At 23.8% G+C, this 22,007-nt stretch overlaps 12 protein-coding genes across 12 annotated transcripts; 7 read left to right on the top strand and 5 right to left on the bottom strand.

Moving 5' to 3' along the window:
- Positions 1–2,444: 2,444 nt before the first annotated feature.
- On the bottom strand, positions 2,445–3,752 carry AAJ76_2000162940 (hypothetical protein; the record flags this gene model as incomplete). Its single annotated transcript, XM_024474460.1, has 1 exon — positions 2,445–3,752. One exon carries the CDS (start codon positions 3,750–3,752, stop codon positions 2,445–2,447), a length of 1,308 nt encoding a protein of 435 aa, XP_024332338.1.
- A 1,998-nt stretch (positions 3,753–5,750) lies between these two features.
- Positions 5,751–6,515, bottom strand: AAJ76_2000165703 (hypothetical protein; the record flags this gene model as incomplete). Its single annotated transcript, XM_024474461.1, has 1 exon — positions 5,751–6,515. One exon carries the CDS (start codon positions 6,513–6,515, stop codon positions 5,751–5,753), a length of 765 nt encoding a protein of 254 aa, XP_024332339.1.
- Positions 6,516–8,904: 2,389 nt separating this feature from the next.
- Positions 8,905–9,645, top strand: AAJ76_2000168093 (hypothetical protein; the record flags this gene model as incomplete). The annotated part of the gene is made up of 1 exon (XM_024474462.1): positions 8,905–9,645. The coding sequence occupies one exon, from the start codon at positions 8,905–8,907 to the stop codon at positions 9,643–9,645; it is 741 nt and encodes a 246-aa protein (XP_024332340.1).
- A 25-nt stretch (positions 9,646–9,670) lies between these two features.
- AAJ76_2000168859 (preprotein translocase subunit sec62) lies at positions 9,671–10,264 on the top strand (the record flags this gene model as incomplete). Its single annotated transcript, XM_024474463.1, has 1 exon — positions 9,671–10,264. One exon carries the CDS (start codon positions 9,671–9,673, stop codon positions 10,262–10,264), a length of 594 nt encoding a protein of 197 aa, XP_024332341.1.
- A 170-nt stretch (positions 10,265–10,434) lies between these two features.
- AAJ76_2000169623 (glutaredoxin) lies at positions 10,435–10,698 on the top strand (the record flags this gene model as incomplete). The annotated part of the gene is made up of 1 exon (XM_024474464.1): positions 10,435–10,698. One exon carries the CDS (start codon positions 10,435–10,437, stop codon positions 10,696–10,698), a length of 264 nt encoding a protein of 87 aa, XP_024332342.1.
- A 1,258-nt stretch (positions 10,699–11,956) lies between these two features.
- On the bottom strand, positions 11,957–12,430 carry AAJ76_2000171618 (translation initiation factor 5a-like protein; the record flags this gene model as incomplete). The annotated part of the gene is made up of 1 exon (XM_024474465.1): positions 11,957–12,430. One exon carries the CDS (start codon positions 12,428–12,430, stop codon positions 11,957–11,959), a length of 474 nt encoding a protein of 157 aa, XP_024332343.1.
- A 64-nt stretch (positions 12,431–12,494) lies between these two features.
- On the top strand, positions 12,495–12,722 carry AAJ76_2000171683 (hypothetical protein; the record flags this gene model as incomplete). The annotated part of the gene is made up of 1 exon (XM_024474466.1): positions 12,495–12,722. One exon carries the CDS (start codon positions 12,495–12,497, stop codon positions 12,720–12,722), a length of 228 nt encoding a protein of 75 aa, XP_024332344.1.
- Positions 12,723–13,430: 708 nt separating this feature from the next.
- Positions 13,431–14,510, bottom strand: AAJ76_2000173698 (transcription-associated recombination protein; the record flags this gene model as incomplete). The annotated part of the gene is made up of 1 exon (XM_024474468.1): positions 13,431–14,510. One exon carries the CDS (start codon positions 14,508–14,510, stop codon positions 13,431–13,433), a length of 1,080 nt encoding a protein of 359 aa, XP_024332345.1.
- A 108-nt stretch (positions 14,511–14,618) lies between these two features.
- On the top strand, positions 14,619–15,044 carry AAJ76_2000173807 (hypothetical protein; the record flags this gene model as incomplete). The annotated part of the gene is made up of 1 exon (XM_024474469.1): positions 14,619–15,044. The coding sequence occupies one exon, from the start codon at positions 14,619–14,621 to the stop codon at positions 15,042–15,044; it is 426 nt and encodes a 141-aa protein (XP_024332346.1).
- Positions 15,045–16,050: 1,006 nt separating this feature from the next.
- AAJ76_2000175239 (hypothetical protein) lies at positions 16,051–16,377 on the top strand (the record flags this gene model as incomplete). The annotated part of the gene is made up of 1 exon (XM_024474471.1): positions 16,051–16,377. One exon carries the CDS (start codon positions 16,051–16,053, stop codon positions 16,375–16,377), a length of 327 nt encoding a protein of 108 aa, XP_024332347.1.
- Positions 16,378–17,169: 792 nt separating this feature from the next.
- On the bottom strand, positions 17,170–18,087 carry AAJ76_2000177275 (replication factor c; the record flags this gene model as incomplete). The annotated part of the gene is made up of 1 exon (XM_024474472.1): positions 17,170–18,087. The coding sequence occupies one exon, from the start codon at positions 18,085–18,087 to the stop codon at positions 17,170–17,172; it is 918 nt and encodes a 305-aa protein (XP_024332348.1).
- A 1,989-nt stretch (positions 18,088–20,076) lies between these two features.
- AAJ76_2000179265 (hypothetical protein) lies at positions 20,077–20,721 on the top strand (the record flags this gene model as incomplete). Its single annotated transcript, XM_024474473.1, has 1 exon — positions 20,077–20,721. One exon carries the CDS (start codon positions 20,077–20,079, stop codon positions 20,719–20,721), a length of 645 nt encoding a protein of 214 aa, XP_024332349.1.
- Between the last annotated feature and the right edge of the window lie 1,286 nt (positions 20,722–22,007).

The following is a 22,007-nucleotide window of genomic DNA, read 5'->3' on the forward strand; positions in this document are numbered from 1 at the left end:
CTTAAATATCGTTCGTTTACAAATAAATATTTTACTATAAATATAAAAAAAAATTAACCTTATACATTATTTCCCAGAATTTAATCGACACGGGTAAAACAAGATCCCAGAATATTCCAGACCTCATAGTAAAAGAAATATGATAAATAAAAACATTAAAAACATAATTGAATCTTATTATAAAGACGGATATGTCAATATACAGTTGCGGAATTAAAAAATAGGGATTTTTTATAACAAAACTCAAATAAACTAATTATTTATTTCTAAAAAGACTATTTAACCACAAAAAGAAGTGTTCTGTATAAGGCTAGTAAGTTTAAATAAGTTATTAAATAATTATTTTATTTGCGTAATTTAAAAAAAATAGAATTTTTTACTTTCCCATGAAATTATGAAATAAAAAATTTTTTACAGCCTTGTGATAAAAAAGAGAAGTTTTTGCTTAAATTCAGAACTTAAGCTGAATATAAAGTTAAAGAGAGTTAAAAAAGTGAAAAAAATTAATTAACATTCTTCCCATTTCTCTAGAACAATAAAAGATTATTGTGGTATTCTAATCACATGCAAAATTTAAATTTTTTAACAAAATGGTTTTTTCAAGAAAAAAACTAAATTTCATAATTTTTTTTTATATAAATATTTAACCCATACAAAAAAAGAAAGGGATATAGAAATTTAGGGGACTATGAACAAGAGTAACAAGTACAATAAAAAAATTAACAACGTTTTGCTTATAGTACAAGGCCCAGTGGGCCTTTTATTTTAAAAATTTTTAAACTTTATTTTAAAAGGGATTACTACCCTTTAAATACCCTAATTATAAAAAAAAAGAAACAGTTGTTCGAACTAAGGGTCGAGTAGAAAATCTTTATTGAATGATAGTGATTTGTTGTATCTTAGCAAAAAGATTAAAAAAGATCCTTTATTAGTTCAATTTAACCAACGGAAAAAGTTTTAAAGTCGGAAAAAAGGGAATGCTAGGGCTATTTTTTTAAAATTAGTGAATTTGGATCATAAAGGCGGGAGAAGAGCATGTAAACCATTTTTGTCAAAAAAAAATATTCAAGATAGACTAAGACTAGCAACTGAATGGTATTACAAAGAGAAAATTTACTTTAAAGTATTATATGGAGTGATTAATCTAAAATATTACTTTTTAAATCAGATAGAACAGTTTTTTTGCCTCCGTAAAGATGGTTTGTGGTATAATATGAAAAATTTAAAACCTACTATTAAGATTGACGATGGTTCAATCATGATTTGGGAATACTTTTTTAAATAGGGAGTTGAGAATATTCATATTATCGAAGGTAAAATGAATAGTTTACAAAATAATGCAATTTTCAACCATAATTGATTTAAAAGTGCTGTTGGTTTTTTTTAAAAGATTTTTTATTTAACGGGTTTATGATCTAAAGCATACGCCAAAGCTTGTGTAGAAGCATACGCCAAAGCTTGTGTAGAAATTATTTAGATTTATAAATTGATTGAATAGCTATTACAATCATCTGATTTAAATACAATTGAGAATATGTGGTATGAACTAAAGAAAAATATTTAAGAATACAAAGTCGCTGTAGTAGAAGAATGGAATAAGATAATTGAAGAACTGTGCCAAAATTTGGTATTAGGATTGAAGAAAAGATATGAAGTAGTAATTAGGGCAAAAGTAATCATACAAGTTTTAAATAATAAATTCTATTTTTTATTTTTATCTAAAATTTATTGTTGTTAAAACCACCTAGCTATTTAATTAAATATTAAAATAAAACCATTTATACACGTGATAACGTATTTATAAATATATGCATTAAATCTAATTAGAATTTGTAAAATCAAATTGGTAAGCTCAGAAACAATTTTTTTTTTAATTCCGCTATTGCAAGTTATTATAAAATTTAATTTATATATTAAATTACTATAAAAAAATTTTATACCCTTTTAAGCATAGATACGATTAAAATTATTATAAAGATAAGAATTTGAATACGACGTTGCAATTATGTTTATAAAACTTTACAATTAAATTAATATACAAAACTTGCAAATTAATTAAAAGTTTAAAATTGTATTAATATTTGTTATTTAGTATAAAATTTTTTTGTTTAATATTTAATTATTTATATTGCAAAATTTAAAAGAATAATTTGTGGAACATTGTTTATTCAAAAAAAATTTCTAGACCTGTTCTGTTTCTCATAAATTCCGTACTCCATGTATATATCTAAATTTCTTTATGGGTAAAACTTTATTGATAGTAAAGAGAAATTAAAAAATAATAGATTATAAATAAAATTAGAAGAAAAGGTAAACAATACTATTATCTTTGTCAATTAATTTTCGTAAATAAAAAATGTGATTAAACAAACATTTAATAATGGTCAAGTGGTAGCTGCAACATGACATTTTACATGAAAATATTAGTTAGTTAATTAAGCCGGTTAAATTAAATTATAAATTTCTCCTATTTTAAAACTTTCTCTTAATTTTTTAAGTCTGCTATAAAAAGAATCAAGTCTCGTATTGATACTATTTATTAACCTTTGAATATCACAAAGGTTACAATTGTCGCGACAAAAGAATTTTTTGTCAACCATATGTAAATCGCTCCAACTTGATTTTAAAATTAATAATTGTTGAAAAACGTCATAATACAAGTTAAACTTCTCACATGCTGAATCCAACGATGATAAAAAATCCCGCAATGTGGGTTGCTTTCTTTTTATAGAAATTGCACTTATAATATCTAAAAAATTTGAAAGACTAGTTAAAGCAATTGTTGAGTTGTACTTTCTGTCATTAGATAAATTAGATGTTTCGAGTCCTTTAATATGCTGTGGTAATATTTTTTTAATGATCGGTTTACAAAAATATCTAAAAGAATATTCACCAGATTTATAACTATCAAAAAGTTCACCCTCGTGGGCTGTTAAATAATACATTAAAAATGTATTCCCAATTTTTTTTCTTTTTTTAGATTTAAAAATATTATTATTGTGTCTTATTTGAGTATCAGATATTGTGTTACTTTTACATTTTTTCCCTTGATTTTCTTCATTGCAACTGTTTCCGTAAGCATTGTTTAAAACTGTACTGGGCTCGAGGTTGTTAGTTGTAAATAAATCACTAACATTCAATGGAGTACCTATTTGAACATTATTAGATTTATTTATACGATTAGTTCTAAAACTATGCGTATGGCTATTTGATAAAACAAAAACACCATCATTTGTCTGTAAAGAAATGTTATTTTTTGACGCAACATCTTGCTGTTGTAATAAATCTTTGTGAATCGTATGTGATATTATATTAGTTGTATCACTACAAAATTCATTCATGTAAAAATTATTAAATGATTCATTTTGGTTACTATTGTTAATTTCAGGATGTGTTATGTTATTAATCAATTTATCCATTGTATAGTTTTGATTTCTGCATTCACTAGTTAAAAATGTATTACTTGTGCTATTGTGTGACACCAAGTTGTTTTCTGCAGTTATTAAAGGCGAAAAATTGTTGTAGTTATTATCTACATTCGTACATTTATAGCTTAAATTTTCATCTAAAATATCTATCACTTCATTCGATTTATTAGCATCAGAAGCATTTTCATAACAATGTTTATCTTCTATTTCAACCTGTTCTTGATCATTTTGTTGCACCTTTTCATTATCAAATAATTTTTTTTTCTCAAATTCTTTAAAATAATCTGATGTATTTTCTAAATTTACTAAGAAATCAAAATCCATTATTTGTATGGAACAAAAAATCGTTTGCAACCAACATAACATTTAAAGGCTAGAAAATTTCTAAAATTATTTTGAATCAACAATTATAATATCAAATAATATTTTTTTGTCATTTATATAATACAATAAATTTAGTACAAAGTTTTTTAATGATAAAACCTTAACAAATAAATCTAAAATTGTTAAATAAATAATAAAAAAAATTTAATATTTATATTATAATTACCAAGAAAGAAGAAAAGGTATAACTTTTTAGTTCAATCAAATTACAGTGTAATCATTATACAAAATATGTGAAAATGTGACACAAATTTTTAAAATTATGCTTAAGAAAATAACCATATTATAAGTTTTTTATGAGTTATTAATAAAATTTAAAAACAATTTTAATTTCTTGAATTATTTTTTTATTAATTTTAATTAACCTACAAAATTTTTTATGGGACTAGTTGTGATAATATTCCACATTACATGTTTATTAGTTATATGTTTTATTGTTGTTTGTTTACAATAAATCTCAAGATTACGTTGATCAACAAAAACAAACAAACAAACAAAAATATGGATAAGCTTGAGCCCCCAAATAGATTCAAGTGTCCCTGACGAATAGTCAAAAAAACAAACATAATAAACATTTAATAATACAAGTATTAGAGGTAAAGGTATACCTCACGGTAGCATTCAGCTTTTTTTGTTGATGTATTCTTCGATATCTTTTTATTGGGCGCTTTTCTAAAAATTGCTTCACAAATCATACTTAGTGTCCCATTTATTAATGTATTGACAAGCACTCTTAAAATAACGATTAAATTAATAAAGTTGTTTTTAATTATTCACAGCGCAATTTAATGCATGTGAAGCTTAAAAAACAATTTAAAACATTTTTAATGAAAGCTATGTTTTTTCTTAGTGTAAAAAAAAGCATTAAAATTTTATAAAACAAGGTTCTTATATATTTAAAACTATCAATCGTTTGGAATCAATTTTTCGAATCGAAAAATCCTTTTTGCAGTACAAATATTTTAAATTAACTTCGCTTAGGATAGTGTCATGATGCAACTACACATGATCACATTTTTAAATTATTTGTTTATACTTAATCTGTTAAAATGATTCTTTTTCTAAAAAAATATCAATTCTACTATTTAAATTTCATACATTTAGTTTCCGCACTTTTATCAAGCATTTATTAGTTTATTTATTTGAATTAATCTATATATAACTATAATACATTTTTAGCTGAAAATCCTACGCGAAGCAACATGAACTCAGACAGACACAACTAATGAAAACAACTTTAGTATAAAAATCTTTCAAACCCTGATAATTAGCAATTTTATAATTTAATTGATAGGAATTAAAAATCATTTTTATACTCTGTGTGAAATATATTTAAAATTACATTATAAATGTATTTAATATCTGTACATATAAACATTTTTTGTGTTATTATTTCCTGCCTTTTCTATAAGTTAATTATTCTTTATGCCCTTTAACAAAATGGCTAGAAATGCTGTGATAAATCTATCAACACAGAGATAGTCAAATAGGCTATACAAAGAAATCCTAAAAAAAGAAAGATTTTTAGTTTTGAAATGCCGATAATAACGTCAGTCAAAGTTCTAAAGAAATCTAGATCGATGTTTTTTGCAGAGATAAAATCTTATCAAGAATATATAAATTTTTAAGTAAGTAAATCATTATTTACTCGTATGGTCAGAGATATTACATGTAATATTTACGCAATACTAATTCTGATACACCAAGATTCACTGCGTAACCTCTTAAAAATTTGCAGGAAGTATTTAAGGCACATCTTGCTACACTAATGAAGATATCTTATTTAGCTAGTAGACGTGCTAAAGTGTGACATTTAATCCTAGTGATATAAATCTTATAAACAAGATAAAGGATGGTAATAATACATAAAATGTACTTTAATAAAAAAATAGTTTAATTTTAAATTTCTAATTTTCATTTCTAATTACGATTGTAAAATTACCAATCTTCAGGATTATATCCGTCCGCTTTAATACTAAATGCCAGTAGCTCTCTTATAATTCCTACTGGATTATTTTTAATCATATCAGGTATACGTTTAAGAAACTCTAAATCTTGTTTTAACGAATTTGCTCGGCCAAAATAAAAAGTCAAAAATAACTTGTCACGCGAAGTTTTTTTACAAAATTTAAAAAATCTTTTTACTCCTCTCAAGGCATCAGAAATAATTGGAATTTTATAAGCCTGTTTAGGTATCAAATAAGTATAAAATCCTGGTATTACAAATGCGAATTGACCAGGAATAAAAGCTATGACATATGAGCACATAATATATCGTAATTCTAAAGCTACACTAAGGTGCCCATCAATAAAAAATTTATCCCAATGACTTATTATGTAATCATGTAGCCTCTTCCACATATCTTTATCAGTAATTGGTTTTACAACGTCATCCAGTTGTAAAGCGTCATTAAATTTTTTTGTAAAATCTTCTAATTTCTCCTGTGTCATACTAGCATCCTCAGATTGCGGTACTGGAGGAAGTGTATTGGTTATTTTATTGTCCGCTAAGTCGTCAAAGAGTTCTTTATTAGTAGAAGAAGAATCAGATTGCAACGACTGATCTTTAGTAGCATCAAATTCTGCTTGCTCTGATGATGAATTTTCGTCAGCTAGAAAAGGGTCAAGGGTGTTATTAGGAGCTGTAATTTTATTAAGAGGTTCAAAAAAACCTGAAATCTGTAGAAAGCAAACCAAAAGCATTTTTTTGTTTTGTTTAAAAAATGTAAATAAGTTTGTTACAAAACATTAATATTTTTTTTGTTGTAACAAAATATTGGATATAATTATTAAAAATAATTTATATTTCCACACGTCTATAATAAAAAGTAATTTAGTTTTATATTTCTACACGTCTATGATAAAAAATAATTTAGTTTTATATTTTGACATTACTTTAGTATTTTTACTTAATTACATAAAATTAAACAAATAAACATTTAATATCAATTACAATCTAGCTCAAATGGTTTTAAATCATTAATAAACTTTTATAAACAATAAAGTATTTTACTCGTAGAAAATTTGTAAATGACCTCAAAAAGATTTACAAATAAACGTAAAAAAAGACTTTTAAATCCTGCTAAAAAATTAATTGTTACAAAAAGCTTTTTGTAGAAATATACAATCAGTTTTAATCACGATCTTCAATATCGTAATTTAGACTTGTTTTTTTATTTATAAATTCCCTTAAAATAAATGATCAGGCTATATTAGATAATTTTTACTACCGAAGAATATAATTGTTCCTTTTTTTTGAAACAAAGACTATAAGGGTGATATAAAGTATAGTTTTGTGATATAAAAATGTGCATTAAAAAAATGACAGTTATTTTGATAAGTTTTCCTAGTGGTATATAAAATGATGGATAAAATAAGTATCCTACATCTATCAGAAAATTTTTTTTATCTTAATTTCAAATTTCTGCATATTTATTTTTCAAAAAAAATTTTTTTATTTCAATGAATATTTGAATATTTGAATTTAAGAGTTACAATATTGACAAAAAATACGATAAATAAAAGAAAAAGTTTATTGTATCGTTAAATAAAGAATATTTTGTAAGAACCCCCATTGAATTGAATGGGCCAGGCATTATGATAGTTATTGATGAAAATGAGCTAAATCATAATGTGCAATTCCACAGAAACCGAAAATTTTAACCCTATTGACACATTTTCACCGTAAATACATCGTTATTTCCTGCTTTAGACTATTATGGTCTTATTGATGACAGACGTTCTGAATCACTTTTAAATATAAAGAATAATATAGTCATCTTTTTACGTATTATCTGTCCAGATAAATAATCCTTTTACAGTTTGTTGTCAACATTCAGTGGTTATGAATTGTAAAAAATATCTTAGGTACATTCGTCAACCTCATAATAGTACTTATATACAGTACGTTAAATCTTACAACAACAAGTTAAAAATTCTGTGTAATTTCTTCAAGGGAATGGACTGTAACAAGTGACTTGTCTCTCTCAATATATTTATAGAACGACAATAAGCATCAAATTTGTTTCTTAAATTAAATTAAATCTATTATAATTTTTCTTTTTACATTTTAATTTTTGTTTTATTTAAACAAGATTGTAACATAATTTTCTATTTTACATTCATCATAGCCTCTTATTACTGTACATCTAAACCAACCATTTGTACCTTTTTGTTTATTTTTTTTCTTTCTTATTCTCCTTCTTAAAGAAAAATTTTCTTTAATCAATCTTAACATATGCGCTTTTTAGCGCATACATACTACAAGGATTTTGCTTTATAGAAAGATGTTTTTGCAGGCGTATCATATATTTTAAACTTAGCTATTTCTTTTCTAGTTTGTTTTCTAATTTATTCTATATAAAAAAAAATAATATTATTTTAAATAAAAAGATTTAGTTATTAATTTATAAATATACTATTTTCATTACAATTCATTTAAAATCTGCTTTAAATATTATTTTGTTTTTGTATTATTATATTTAGAATGAATAAATTTAAAATATTTATCTTTGCTACTTCTTTCTATATTTTGTGTAATTCATTTTACTTTTAATACATTCATGATATTATAAATTTATTATTTTATGTACACAACATTCTATCAAGTTTTCCTTAAAGTTGTAATTATTATCTTATCATATTTATTGTATATTTCAATAAAACCTTTTATTTAATAAAATCCTTAAGGCCATGTAGATTATTCTTTCTTATTTGTAATTTATCATGCATAATTGTTAGTGTAAGTTTTCTTTAATACATGATTCAATGTTTATCAATTAAAAAATCCTAAAACGGTTATTGTCATATTTAGATATGAAAATTATATATTAAGATATTAAATAGTGTGCTATTACAAAATGCTAATTAAAAAAAAGAAGCAGTTATTAATTTCTAAAAATTAAGACTTGCTTCAAGATGATGCATTCAATAAACAGATTAGGCATACAAGTGAATAGAGTTAAAATTTCGTTTTAAACGGGATAGCTTAAGCTAGTAATAATATATAAAGATTGATATGTTTTTAAATAGTCTTTACTTATCATTCAAAATATTACTTTTATAAAAAAATTATATTTTTTTACCTCTCACAATGCCACTCAAGAAAATAAATTATTCTAAAGAAGATGCTATAAATTTATATTTAGAAAATTATAGGCATAAAATCTTAAATGAATTGAAAATACAAGAAGTACAAAAAAGAATAAAAAATAAGATTAATAACGTAAAAGAAAAAAACAATATAGATTTAATATTTTATAAGAAACATCTTGTAGGATTTAATATAAATAAAATGAGTGATTTACTAAGTACTGAATGTACTAATATTATTGAAAAATCTAGTAATAAAAATATTGAAAAAAGTGTTACAAGTAAATGTGATACTAATAAACATGTACAGTGTAATTTGGATATTAATAAAAAATCTAAACTTAATAAATATCTTGATTTAGAAGCAGAATGTAGTTCTAATGAATCAGAAAATTCTGATGAGGATGCTAAAAGTGATATATCAATTATAGACAATCAAGAAATATATATAGAAGAAAATAAACTATTTTATGAACAGAAAGAAAAAGAAGATAATAAAATTCTTAAAAAACTAAAGCTTAAATACGGTAAAAAGAAAAAGTTAAATTTAGAAAACATTACTATTTCAATAGATGATTCTGAAGAAAAAGAAGAAAAATTTAGCGAAATAGATTTAGATGTAGAGGGTGTAAAGTTTATTAAAAAGGATTATGAATTTGTTAAAGAAGAAAATAATGAAGTATATAAAACAGAACTAGAGTTCAGCAATTTGGATACATTGACTAAAAATAATAGTGAATAAAATTTTTATATTTTTTACCCCCCTAATGGAAAATTTATTTCGTAAGCACGAAAAAAAACTTAGAAAAGTCAATTCACAAGAAAAAATACTTAAATCGGTTAAAAGAGTAAATGTTTTTAAGGGTGCAGATTTTATAAAAATTCTTGAATCTTTAGAATTCTCAAAAGATACCATAAAAGAGTTTATAATCTATTTACTGGTAAACAGTATTATTCTTAAAGTACAAGTAAATGATAAAAATAAGAACTGTGATCTTTTACTTGATTATAGGTATTCAGAAAAAGATTATTATATCTGGAGTGAAGAGAAATCTAGTCATTTTAGTCTTTTAATTGTTTTTGGTATTATTTTTCTTGGGCTTGCACTTGGAATGTTCCAAATGTGGCCTTCTAATTTAAAATTTTTGGCATCTTATGCTTCATATCTCTGTGGTGCGTTTATAGCTTTCTTATTACTTCTTGGTGTTATACGTCTTATAATATTTTCTATTACTTATTTTACACATTCACCTGGAATTTGGTTGTTTCCCAATTTATTTGCTGATTGCGGATTTGTAGACAGTTTTATACCACTTTGGTGCTATCATGGAGAGAACGTTAAAAAGGAAAAATTCGAATAAATTTTAGTTGTAGGAAATAATTTAAGTTATTTTCATATTTATTAAACTGTAAAGTTTATACTTAAATGTATTAAAAATTTTATTTCCATATTTGTACGTGTTTCATTGCTTTGATTTTATTTATCAATTTTGATACATTGTCTATAAATATAATTTTCTAGTCCCCTGCAATGGAAGATTTGACATTACAACAGGCTTTATATCAAAATGATAATTTTATGATAGTCCGTAAAGGATGTCCTTTCTGCGCAGAGGCCTCAAGGATGTTACACTATAAAAAAATAAAAATAACTGAATATGATAAAGATGAATACACTAAGCTTAAAGAAGAAGCACAAGAGAAATACAAACATCGAACATTTCCGTTAATAGTACTTGATAAACAATTTGTAGGAGGATGTAGTGATTTAAAAAAGAAGTCAGATATTGAATGAAAATAAAGGTTTAACATGCTTATAAATAAAATGTACATTATTTTACAGTTTTTATATACTTCAAAAAATATTTTTTTATCTTTTTTTTTATTTCTAAATTAAAATACTGAAAACTTAATTAATCTTTGGTGATCAGATTTTAAATTAAAAAAGAATAAACATTTATTCGTAATCAAGTATAAGTTAATCTTATTTGGTCTTTACGCATTTCAAAAGGATAATTTTTAAACAACAATAAACCGTAGAAGGTGGTAAATATTAATTAAAAAAAGGTTCTATTTCCAAAGGAATATTTTTTTATGTCAGACCAATCTCCTTCAATAATTTTAATATAAAACACACCTTTTTATTTTTAAGTTTGGCAAAATAATTGATCATTCCAAGCTTAAAAAATTATTTTTTATAGTAAAATATGTCTTTTAACTATTTAATTGTATTATGTCTTTGTATGCGTCATGCTATTATTAAAAGCAGAAATTTTTTTTTCTTCTCTTAAACTGCCTAAAAACTATCATTCTCATAAATCTATCAATCGTTTCATTAACATACACCTTCTACCTCATTATCTCGATTGTATTTTTTCCTACCAAATTTAGATTCATCAAGTTCAAAAGCTTGCCCATTGCGCTTGTGTATAAAGTTTTTAAATATTAATTTATTAGTAATAACTTTTCATTTTTTTTGTAAAAAAAATTATTCTTTAAGATTATACGCTGCGCTTAAATATTACTGCTATGGGGCTGAACTGAAAAAATATATCTAAGACTAAAATAACTGTGCTTACAAGAATATTTCTATTATAAAAAATTGTATATTTTTAAAATAGATTGTCTATATTTGCAGTATTTTTTGCTACAGCGCACCATAGGTTCACTATAAATATGATAATAGCTTTGTATTATATGCATCCTCGTGCAATAAATGTTTCTTTAGAAAAGAATTTTATTTAATCTGTAGCCGTCTTTTAAAAAATTAGTTGGTAATTTTTCATTTTTTTTATGTTTGGAAATTAAAAAATAAGGGTCGAAAAATATTTTTTTTGGGTATATCAAAAACTTTTAATCAGAAAAAAATTCCTTTTATATTTTAATTTTAAAATTGTTACACACCATTCAACTTTTTTAAGTGCTAAAAAACTATCAAGCCATTTTCAAAAATTAAATTGTATTTTTTGAATTGATAATTAAATGTTTATGTAAGATTTAATTTTTAAATCATTAGAAAATACAATAAAATGACATTTAATTAAAAAATTTAATTATAAATTTCTTGCTGGCTTTATTGAATCTACTTTATAATATCCAGGAAGTGCTCTAAACACAAAATCAAATTCTTCACAATCAGGATAAGCATCCAACGTATCTTGGATCTTTTCCTTATCCTGTTCAGACATTTCAGTGTCTACATAAAATTCAATAAAATTATTGTTTTCATCTTTTATCGTAATAATACTGCCATCTACAAAATCGATTAATTTAGTAGTGACTTTAACCATTTTAACTACAACAGCTGTATCATCTGTGGTTAATGTTACAAACCTTGTTGCATTATTGGGTATATCTTTAGATTCAACGATTGTCTTAGCAGATCCATGTTTTCCAGTTTTAACAGAATCAATTTTATCTATTTTCGAGTATTTAGAGGAACCGTTTTCGTCTATTTTAATATATTGTCCTGACTTAAGAAGTTTTCTTGGAACTTCTTCATGGTTGAATTGAACAAATTTAGCCATATAGGGGTAAAAATTTATTGCATAAATAGTTTTTTTGTAAACAAAAAACAACAAATCCCTTGTAATGTTTGATAAACTTCCAGAAGAATATAAGAAAATAATAACAGACAAAATTAATTCTTATGATTTACAAAATGAAGCTGATGATGATGAAATATTAAATCAGTTAATAAATACGGATGAATATAAAAAATTTATGGAATTGGAAGATTTTGAGAGTGACGATAATAAATATGAAAAAAAAAGTATTGTAGTTGACAGTTTGATAAAGTGTAGAAAATACAACAAATGATTTATTAATGTGATACATTTTTAATTGTATGATTACAGCTATTAAAATATGAATATTTTAAATCTATTTTATTTTATAAAAAACTTTGTAGAAAAGTTGCATTTTAGTCAGTAAGTTTTAAGACACAAGTAATATTTTTATAAAATGTTGTGTTATGGATAATCATAACATTTGATTCTTAAATTTATTGGTGTAATCTAAAACAGTTACATTTATAAAAACCAATAAATTTATTTGTATCTTTGTAATGATTGGTGTATCAAAGAAAGATTTGATTTAATCAAAAATAAAAATAGCGTCACAAAAATATAAAAATGCAATCAATAAACAAGTTTAATAAAAATATCTTTAAATTTAGTAGTTTAATTGAGTACTACCCAAAGAACAACAATCTGCCACCTATTTCTGGCATATTGAAATATAACTAATATCTTTATAAAGTATTGAACTACAACTAACTTTTTTTATAAAGTAGCAAAATGCAATTAATATTTTTTAAGTTATTTTAATTTAATCAATATTTTTAAAAGAGACTTAAAATGCAAGATATATTTCTTTAACGCATTAAAATAAAGATTATTTTTTTTATAAAGGTTATAAATACAAGTGATATTTTCAAAAAGTTTAAAGAAAGCAATCTTCTTTTACAATCTGAATGTAAAAACTATATTGCACACAATTTATAAAACAATATCATAACAAACTTATTTAATTATTTACTGCTTTGTCATATGATAATGGTATTATCGGTGGATATTTCATTTCTCTCTTAATCTGTTCATTAATTCTTTTTACTTGTTCAAATTGTAATTTAATTTCTTCTATTCCTTTTTGCTTACTCGTATAGTATATTTCTCCTTCTATTCTACCACTTACTAATCCAGAGTTAATACTTTTTCTTAAAATAAATTCTAAATCTTCTCTTTCCATTTTCAACCTAACACTCATGTCATCAAAAGATATTCTAGAATACACTAGACTCATACATCGTATTTTTTCTTGTATTACAATTTGAGATAATCTCAAAATGATAAAAAATGTTTTATCTCGAATTAACTCAATTTTAAAATCTTCAAGAAATTTATAAAATGCTTGTAAATTAGCACTTTTTACAATCTTAACAAGATCAAAATATATCTTAATTTTTTTATCAAAAGTAATATTAATATTATAATTAGACTGTAGTAAACTGGCTAATATTAAATATTTTTTGTTTTGAATGCATTTCTTTTTTGTAAAAGTATTGATTGAAGAATCAAATAATTGATAAGCATACTCATAATTACCTTCTACTAATTCTATTATTCCATTATAAAAGTTAAATTTTGACATTTCTGACTGAACAATATTATTATTAATTCTTTTATAAATGTTATTACTAATAAGATAATCTAATAAACAATTTGTTATTACTGAAACAGATTCTTCATTTCCTAACTCCTTATTAGGTACCATAAGATTAAAAAAAATATCATTACTCATTTTTAACTCTTTTCTTGATAAATAATATAACCTTAATATTTTAGATATACAAATATCATAGGCTCTTATTTTACCTAGTAATAATCCTTTAATATCATTTTCAATACAAGAAATAACTTCTAAATACTTTTTATTTTTAAAAAAAAGCATTAATTCTAGTGTCTTTAGTAAAATATCCATTTCATTATTAGATACTAAAGATTGTAAAACTGTAATGTCTAACATTTTATTTATCTCCAAGTACTTTCTAGAGAATAAATTGTAATCTTGTGTTTTAATAATTGTTTGTAATAATTCTGTTTTCATAAGGGCTATTTTAAAAATTATGCTGTATTTATAATTTTATAATACAAACAAACAAATTCAAGCATTTTGTTTGTAGTAATTTTTATTAAATAAAGTTTAACCCTTTAAATGATACTAGAAATCTTTTTCACTTTATTATTGCTAATACTATCTTTTTGCATGACTTACCTATTTAAAAAGAAAATAAAATACAAAAAAATTATATTTACGGGGCACAGACAAGTTGGAAAAACAATTTCAATTAATTATTTATTAAATCAAAATTTTAAGACTTTACCTACTATTGAACCTTATGAAGTTGCTATAGATAAATATTTAGTAAGAGAACAAGTGTACAAAGAAGATGAAGATATACCAAAAGATTGCATCTGTATATTTTTTCTAAAAGATAATAAAGATTTGAAACACTTAAATAAAAGATTTTATGGATATTCAAATATTAAATATGTAATGTACAAGAAGTCTAAAGAAAAGCTACCTACTATAAACTATTTAGATGAAAATCCTAAAAAGATATTATCTTTATTGCAATAAAAACAATTTAAATTAAAAGATCTTATAAAATTGTACTGGTTATACAATGATAATAATATAATTCTGCATTTTTAAATTTTATAGCTTATCAAATATACTTAACTTAATTATTAATAATATCGTTGTAAATGTTTTAGACACTTACTGTGATCTAATAATAATATTTTATTTTTTGATTAATTCTTTTTGAAAAAATGTCAGTTAGTCAGATTTTTGATAGTATTTTCTTTAGTTACAAAGTTTTCAGATTACCTGTAACATCACAGCATAGTTGATATGATCTTAATTTTAAAATGTTGCTTAAAACTTTTTGGTTATTAAAAACCTAAAATATAAACAATATCTTAACCTTTATAAGTTCGCAATAATTTTGTTACCTTTTAAAATATTTTATTGTTCCGCATGCATAATCATATTATAACTGTTAAACAGTATAAAATTAGATATACATCTGATAAACAGTAAAAATATACTAAAAGAAATTATGTAAACTATTTAATTAAAATTATCAATATTATTTTTATTAGTTTTGTTTTCTTCCTGCATGGATAAGAAATTTATTAAAAATTTATAAAATGAAATATTTTTGTTCTTCGACAAAAATGTTATTTTTTTAAATCTGAATATGAATTAAAAATTTATTTATGTATGTTATATAATAAAAAACTAATTAGAGCACTACCATTAAAAATATAATTTTTTTTAAAATTTGTTAATTAAGCGTAAATTAATACCTCATTGTAAAAAATTGTATTTTTACTTTAAATACAAAATTTTAGATATTTATAACATTATTATATAAGCTTATTAAATATGTAGCATTTAAATATTTTTTTATTTAAACTATTGTGACTAATTATATTATAAAAATAATAATTATTTTAAATTAATATTTTTACTTTTTTCTTCACTTTTTGTTAAATGTATAAATTTTTAATAAAACCATTTTAATTATTATTTTTAATTAACTTTTAATTTATATAAAAAAAAACATACACCCCCAAATATGCTTCAATTTGTTATTATAAGTCTGTTTAAATACTATACTTTGTGCAGCATATCAAATCATAGCATTGAAATTGCCACTGTTGATGCTTTACGCCCTTTAGCTACTGTTGAAACAAATATTAAAAACACAACCGCTTATAACGAAAAAAAGAAAATTATTAAAATGTGGGTATCTTCTGTCATTAAGAACGAAAAAAAACTAAACGAACAATACAAAACTCGAAAAAATAGAGAACTGTCGAAAAAGTTTTATTTAGACAGCTGTGAAGAATTGGGAATTACTGAAGAAGACTCTAAAATGATAAGTTTTTTTCTTTCGCAATAAAATAAAATTTTGACGATAATTTTTTTCTATTAACATTTTATTCTATCAAAATTTATAGTGTAGAGACAGAAAAAAAACAGTAAAATTTTTATATAACAAAATTTTAAGTAAATGTAAAAAAGATACACATTATAAGTACATTATTCTTTTTTATCGTTTTAATTAATTCATATACAGATTAATTTTATATGGTTGTCGTAGGCTCATGTCTAGAGTAAAACATAGGTGATGGGTTCATCTCAAGTTTTACCGTTGTTGCTTCTTTGCAATTCAGTCGTGAAATTGGCCACCTATCAGTAGTGAAACGCCTGCTTCATTCCACGTATAAATGGCGTAATTTCGTAAAAACATGAATCTAGACTAATCCACTTTGGTAAATTCGTCAAATCCGACATTGATCTAATTATTGTTGAAATGTTATTTCAAAAAAACCCAAATGTTATTTGTATTTTGCAGAAAAAATAGAATGTAGTTATAAAGGTGAAAATTTTTTAATACTATACTTATAACTTAAGATTTAATTAGCTTTAAGCACTAATATTTTAGGCTGAAATTTTTAAGTAAATAAGAAATAAATTAAGTATAATTATAGTTGTAATAAATAACATTTAAGTCAAGACAAATAATAATTATTGTAAGAATATTAAAAATACAATCAAAAATGGAAAAAAAAATTTTAAATTTAAAAATTATATTAAACTTGTAAAATATTACAAAATAAATCTACGAAAAACAATACTGCCCGTACAATTTGCTCGGGTAAAATTTAATTGATACAAAACATACTATTTCTTAGCTGATTTCAAGTAAATCATAAAACATACCATAAAATAGTAACTTAGAATGATTTCCTTTGACTATCTTTATATGTGTAAGACCTATAATCTTTACTGCTTCGTAGTTTTCGTCATTTTTAGCCATTCTAAAAAAAGATGTAATTAGATCTTCAGGATCATATTTATCTTCCCAAAGCTTATTAAATCTTTCAATTGCTTTATCCACTTTCTTTATAGTTAACAAATCAAGCACTTCTTTTATCAATTTGGGAGATGGTATACCAATCAATTTTACAATATAGTTCTCATCAATCAAATTCGGAATATGTAAACATGCCTGCAGTATGTTTAATGATTGTCTTATGTCCCCATCACAGATATATATAATAAAACTTAAAGCTTCGTCTGTTATATTCATATGCTCAGCTTGTACAATTTTTTGAAGACAGGATTCAATAACTTTAGATTCAATTTTGTCAAATCTTAAAACTGCACATCTACTTTGAATTGGCTCAAAAATTTTTGAAAAATCGTTACAAATCAATATAAATTTACATTCAGAGCTGTAAATTTCCATAATTCGGCGCATCGCTTGCTGCGCAGCCGTTGTCATGCTATCACATTCATCCAAAATAATAATCTTAAATGGTACATTGAGTATCTTCTTCATGGCAAAATCTTTGATTAAAGTTCTAACAGTATCAATTCCTCTATCATCTGAGGCGTTCAATTCTAAAATACCTTCTTTTGATCCAAGAAGTTGAAAAGCAAATATTTTTGCTGAAGAAGTTTTTCCTGTTCCAGGAGGACCAGTAAATAGTAAATGGGGCATAGAATGATCTTTAAGAATACATTTCAGTGTTTCTAATGTATCAACATTTCCAATTACGGATTCCAAATCTTTCGGTCTGTATTTATTTACTAATAGATCCATATGAAGGGCAAATTTACTAAAAAAATTATACTGTTAATAACGATAAGTGTTAGTTTGCGAAGGTTAATTGTTAAAAATTAAAGCACTCTATCACTTGATATTTTTTTAAAATGGAATAAATATTAAATAATAACAAAAAAATAGTTTATCAAAAAGTGATTTAAATAATAACAGGGTTTAAAGCTTATATTACTTTACAAAATTTTTTTAGCAAAAATGTGTCTGTGGCAGCACTAAACTATTTGCGGAAAATATATGTATAAGACAGTAAAGGAGCAGACATGCTAACAAGCACTATTGAGATATTGGTCCTAACATATCTGTTTTATAAATAATTATTATTAAATAAACTTATGTTTTGTCTTAACAATACTAATACAAATTTTAATAAAGACGATAGAAAATTTTCATATGTTATTCTGTAGGCTAATGTAAAAAATATAATATTTTGTAAATCAAAAATACCACGAGAAATTATATTAAGAGTAATTGAGTAAACTTAACAGATAAAGATATTTAATGTGGAGAACAAAAGTTTATACTTTAATATACTTTGACTAAGGAGCATTTTACTCTTATTTTCAATTATTCTATCCCAATTTGATTAATAGTTACAAAAAATTGTATTTTGATTATGACATGAAAGATAATAGCAAATTATAGTTTTTAAACAACTAAAAGTTTAGATCATTTATAAGCTGTAAGACACAATTTATGACAATACATGTAAACCCGTACTTTCAAATTTTGAACCCCTTTTAATTTGCAATATAATAGGCAAATTTACATTTTCCATTTTTATTTTTTAATGCTGAGAAAATCCGAAGATTGTTATCAAAAATTTTTTTAATGGCTAAAAGGAGAACGTGTCAACAATGATATGGTTTCTAAAAACGTCATTTTAAATTGTAAGTTCTAAAGTTAGTAAGCAGTTATTTAAAACCTTAATTTTAAAGCCGCAGTTTTACTTTAAGGTAAATTATTTGGAGAAGAATGCAATATTAGAAAATTTTTAAAAGAATTAACGCAAAAAGAAAAAATAAAACTTTACATAAGTCTTTTATCTAAAATTTATTGCTTGTTTCTGCACGTATTAAATAGTGTAAACAAACAAAAAGTCATTAAATGTTTTTTAACTTTAAAAGTTTTAAAGTGAATTTTTAAAATTTGATAATATTAGTGTAAGTACGAAATTTTGGATTGTTTTATAGAACAACAAACACATTAAAGTATTTGATTAAAACTAAACAATTCTTTTTTTTATCTTATTTATAAGAATAAATTATTGAACATGATATCACAAAAAATAAGCTCCTAGGATCTTTGCACGATGTTGCAAATACTATTATAGAAACTAAAAAAATAAAAGATGATCTTATAAAAAAGAGTTATTATGCTGTTGATATTTAAAAAAATATTTTTTTTGTTTTCGATAATAGTTAGACTTTAAAGTTTATTAATTTTTTTTTCGTTTAAATTCAAAATTTAAAGTAACTTTTGCTATAAGTTATTGAAAGATATCAAATCATTTTCAAAGTTAAACTACATTATACAATTTTATTTAAAAATAAATGAATAGATCAACTATTTATTTTTTGACCAATTTAAAAAGTTCTGATTCGCAAAATTATTTTTGATCTTTTTAAAAGCAGGGCATAAACTTACAATTAAAATTTATTTAATCTTTGGGATGAAATTTATTACACCAACTATCAATTAAGTTGATAAACTCAAACAAATCTTATTCTCACTTGTTTTACATGACATTTTGCTTTTTCTTCAAAGATATGCTTTAATTTTTTTTAAATTAATTAATTAAATACTGATATCATAATCTCAGTAAATTGAACAAAATATTTTTTTTATCTTATCGTAAGCATATATATTTAGTATATTTAAATATAAGTAATTGACAATCTCCTTAATCTTTTATAGTAAATTAAAAGTTTATCCTTTTATTAATAAATTTGGTAAAACCCTTAATTCAGAATGAAGCTCCAGAACTTTGTAGGCATAATACTAGGTATAATTATATTTTCATTGATCTTTATGTATTTTCATAAAGAAAAACAACCACAATCGAAGCCCATTACGGTTTTAACAATGAACTCTGAAGTTGTAGAAAACTATAAGTGGAGTGACATTTATGCTGCGTTAAAAGAAAAAAACAAAGGTTATCAGAATGAAAAAATCGTAAGATTATTTTATTACGCGTCGCTTATTTTTAAACAGGCTGCAAAAACTAATGAATTCGACGTTTTTACTTTTTTTGTTAGACGAGGAAGTAGAGTAAAACAAATATTTGGATTTGGTGAATTATTTAAAGAATGTCTTGAGAAAAATCCCTTCACTGAAAGTGAACCGGGGACTACAAGTGATATGTATAGTTTTGGTGTCGAATTGAATGATAAAGGTGAATTTATTATAGATTTACCTACTAAAAGATACCATCTCACTAAATTTAACATGTCTAAGTTTTCTAAAATATTTGAGAGATTTAAAAATTTATTTGACGAAAATGTTCAAAAACTTCTGTGTGAAAAAACTATACTCGATAAATATCATAATATAAATTATTCAGTCATTGATGTTCTAGGCGGATACTTTATATACAAAAAGTATGAAAATCAATAAATAACGATTTTAGTTTTAAAAATTTAAATAAAGTTGCAATATCTAATTCTGTCTTATTGCACAGAAATAAATTAATATTCTCAAATTTTATTTGAAAAAAAAACGGTACCAAATATTCATGCTTATGTTTCAAGCATTTTTATTAGGATGAAAAATAAGTTTAAGTTTTTTTAATTTTTGCCCTTATGCAAACAAATATTTATAATCCTATATTATATTTACAGACATCGCCAAACTAAGGAATTTTCTTCAAGAAAAAATATTATTCTTTAAAGAATGCATAACCAAATTGCAATACAATGTGGAGTTTGTTGTTGAAAATTGTACATCTAAACTTTTAGTATAAGATGTCTGAGGAAAGGTTGTCAGAAAAGACATACGTTGTTTATGACAAATAAACCATCGTGCTTGGTTGTACACTTGCTTTGTTGTTTTATCTTAGACGTAAGCTATCTTTAATTGTGACAATTCTTTTTCTTTTCAAATGCAACAATTGAAAAATATTAATCCCTGCTTTTTGTATGTTATAAAAAATATTTAAAAGAAATCGCGTTTTACTCAGCAGAGCCGGTATTGTAGTTGAGGTGGGTGAAAGTGCTTTGTATTGCCGAAGAATTATAAAAAATTCTACAAGCTCTGACGATACAAGAGATATCATATGGATTGTAGGAAGGATAGATAGAACAAACGAGTGTAACTTTTTATGTTTGCGTGACAAATAGAATTATTGCTTTACTGACAGAAGCAATATGTATTGTTAAAACTAAAACGATAGTATGCTATATACTAATTGGCATGCCATATATCCGGCTGTCTCAGGAAATTCTAATTTTGGGGACAATATTGTAAACCATTAGATTGGATATAAAGCAAGTAAGACATGTCTTCTAGTCCAACAATATAGAAGCTTTTTTAGTCCATATGAAAGTAACAATGAGAAAAGAGAATGGCGTTTCATGGGGACAACATTGTTAATTGGCTGACTCAGTATTCTTTTAAACGAAGATATATTTTAGGTAAGAATATTAAGAAGTTGCAAATATATTTATAGTAGTTTTAAAGCCCTTTTGAACTACATCATTAAATTTTTAATTTTTATCCTTGTTTTTTTTTATTTTCTCTTGGTAGGCAAATTTCTAAAGAGAATCCATAGTATCAATGCTGTTATAAACTATCTCGAAGCGTTATTCAAGTTAGTGATTTGATCATTGATTTTATTAGCATGCTCATTACGGCTTGTTAATATTACCCTTTCATAAATATCATTATTATTGATGTCAATCCTT

The sequence above is a fragment of the Vairimorpha ceranae genome (assembly GCF_000988165.1).
Source record: "Vairimorpha ceranae strain PA08 1199 chromosome Unknown NODE_2, whole genome shotgun sequence".
NCBI classification, from domain to species: Eukaryota; Fungi; Microsporidia; family Nosematidae; genus Vairimorpha; species Vairimorpha ceranae.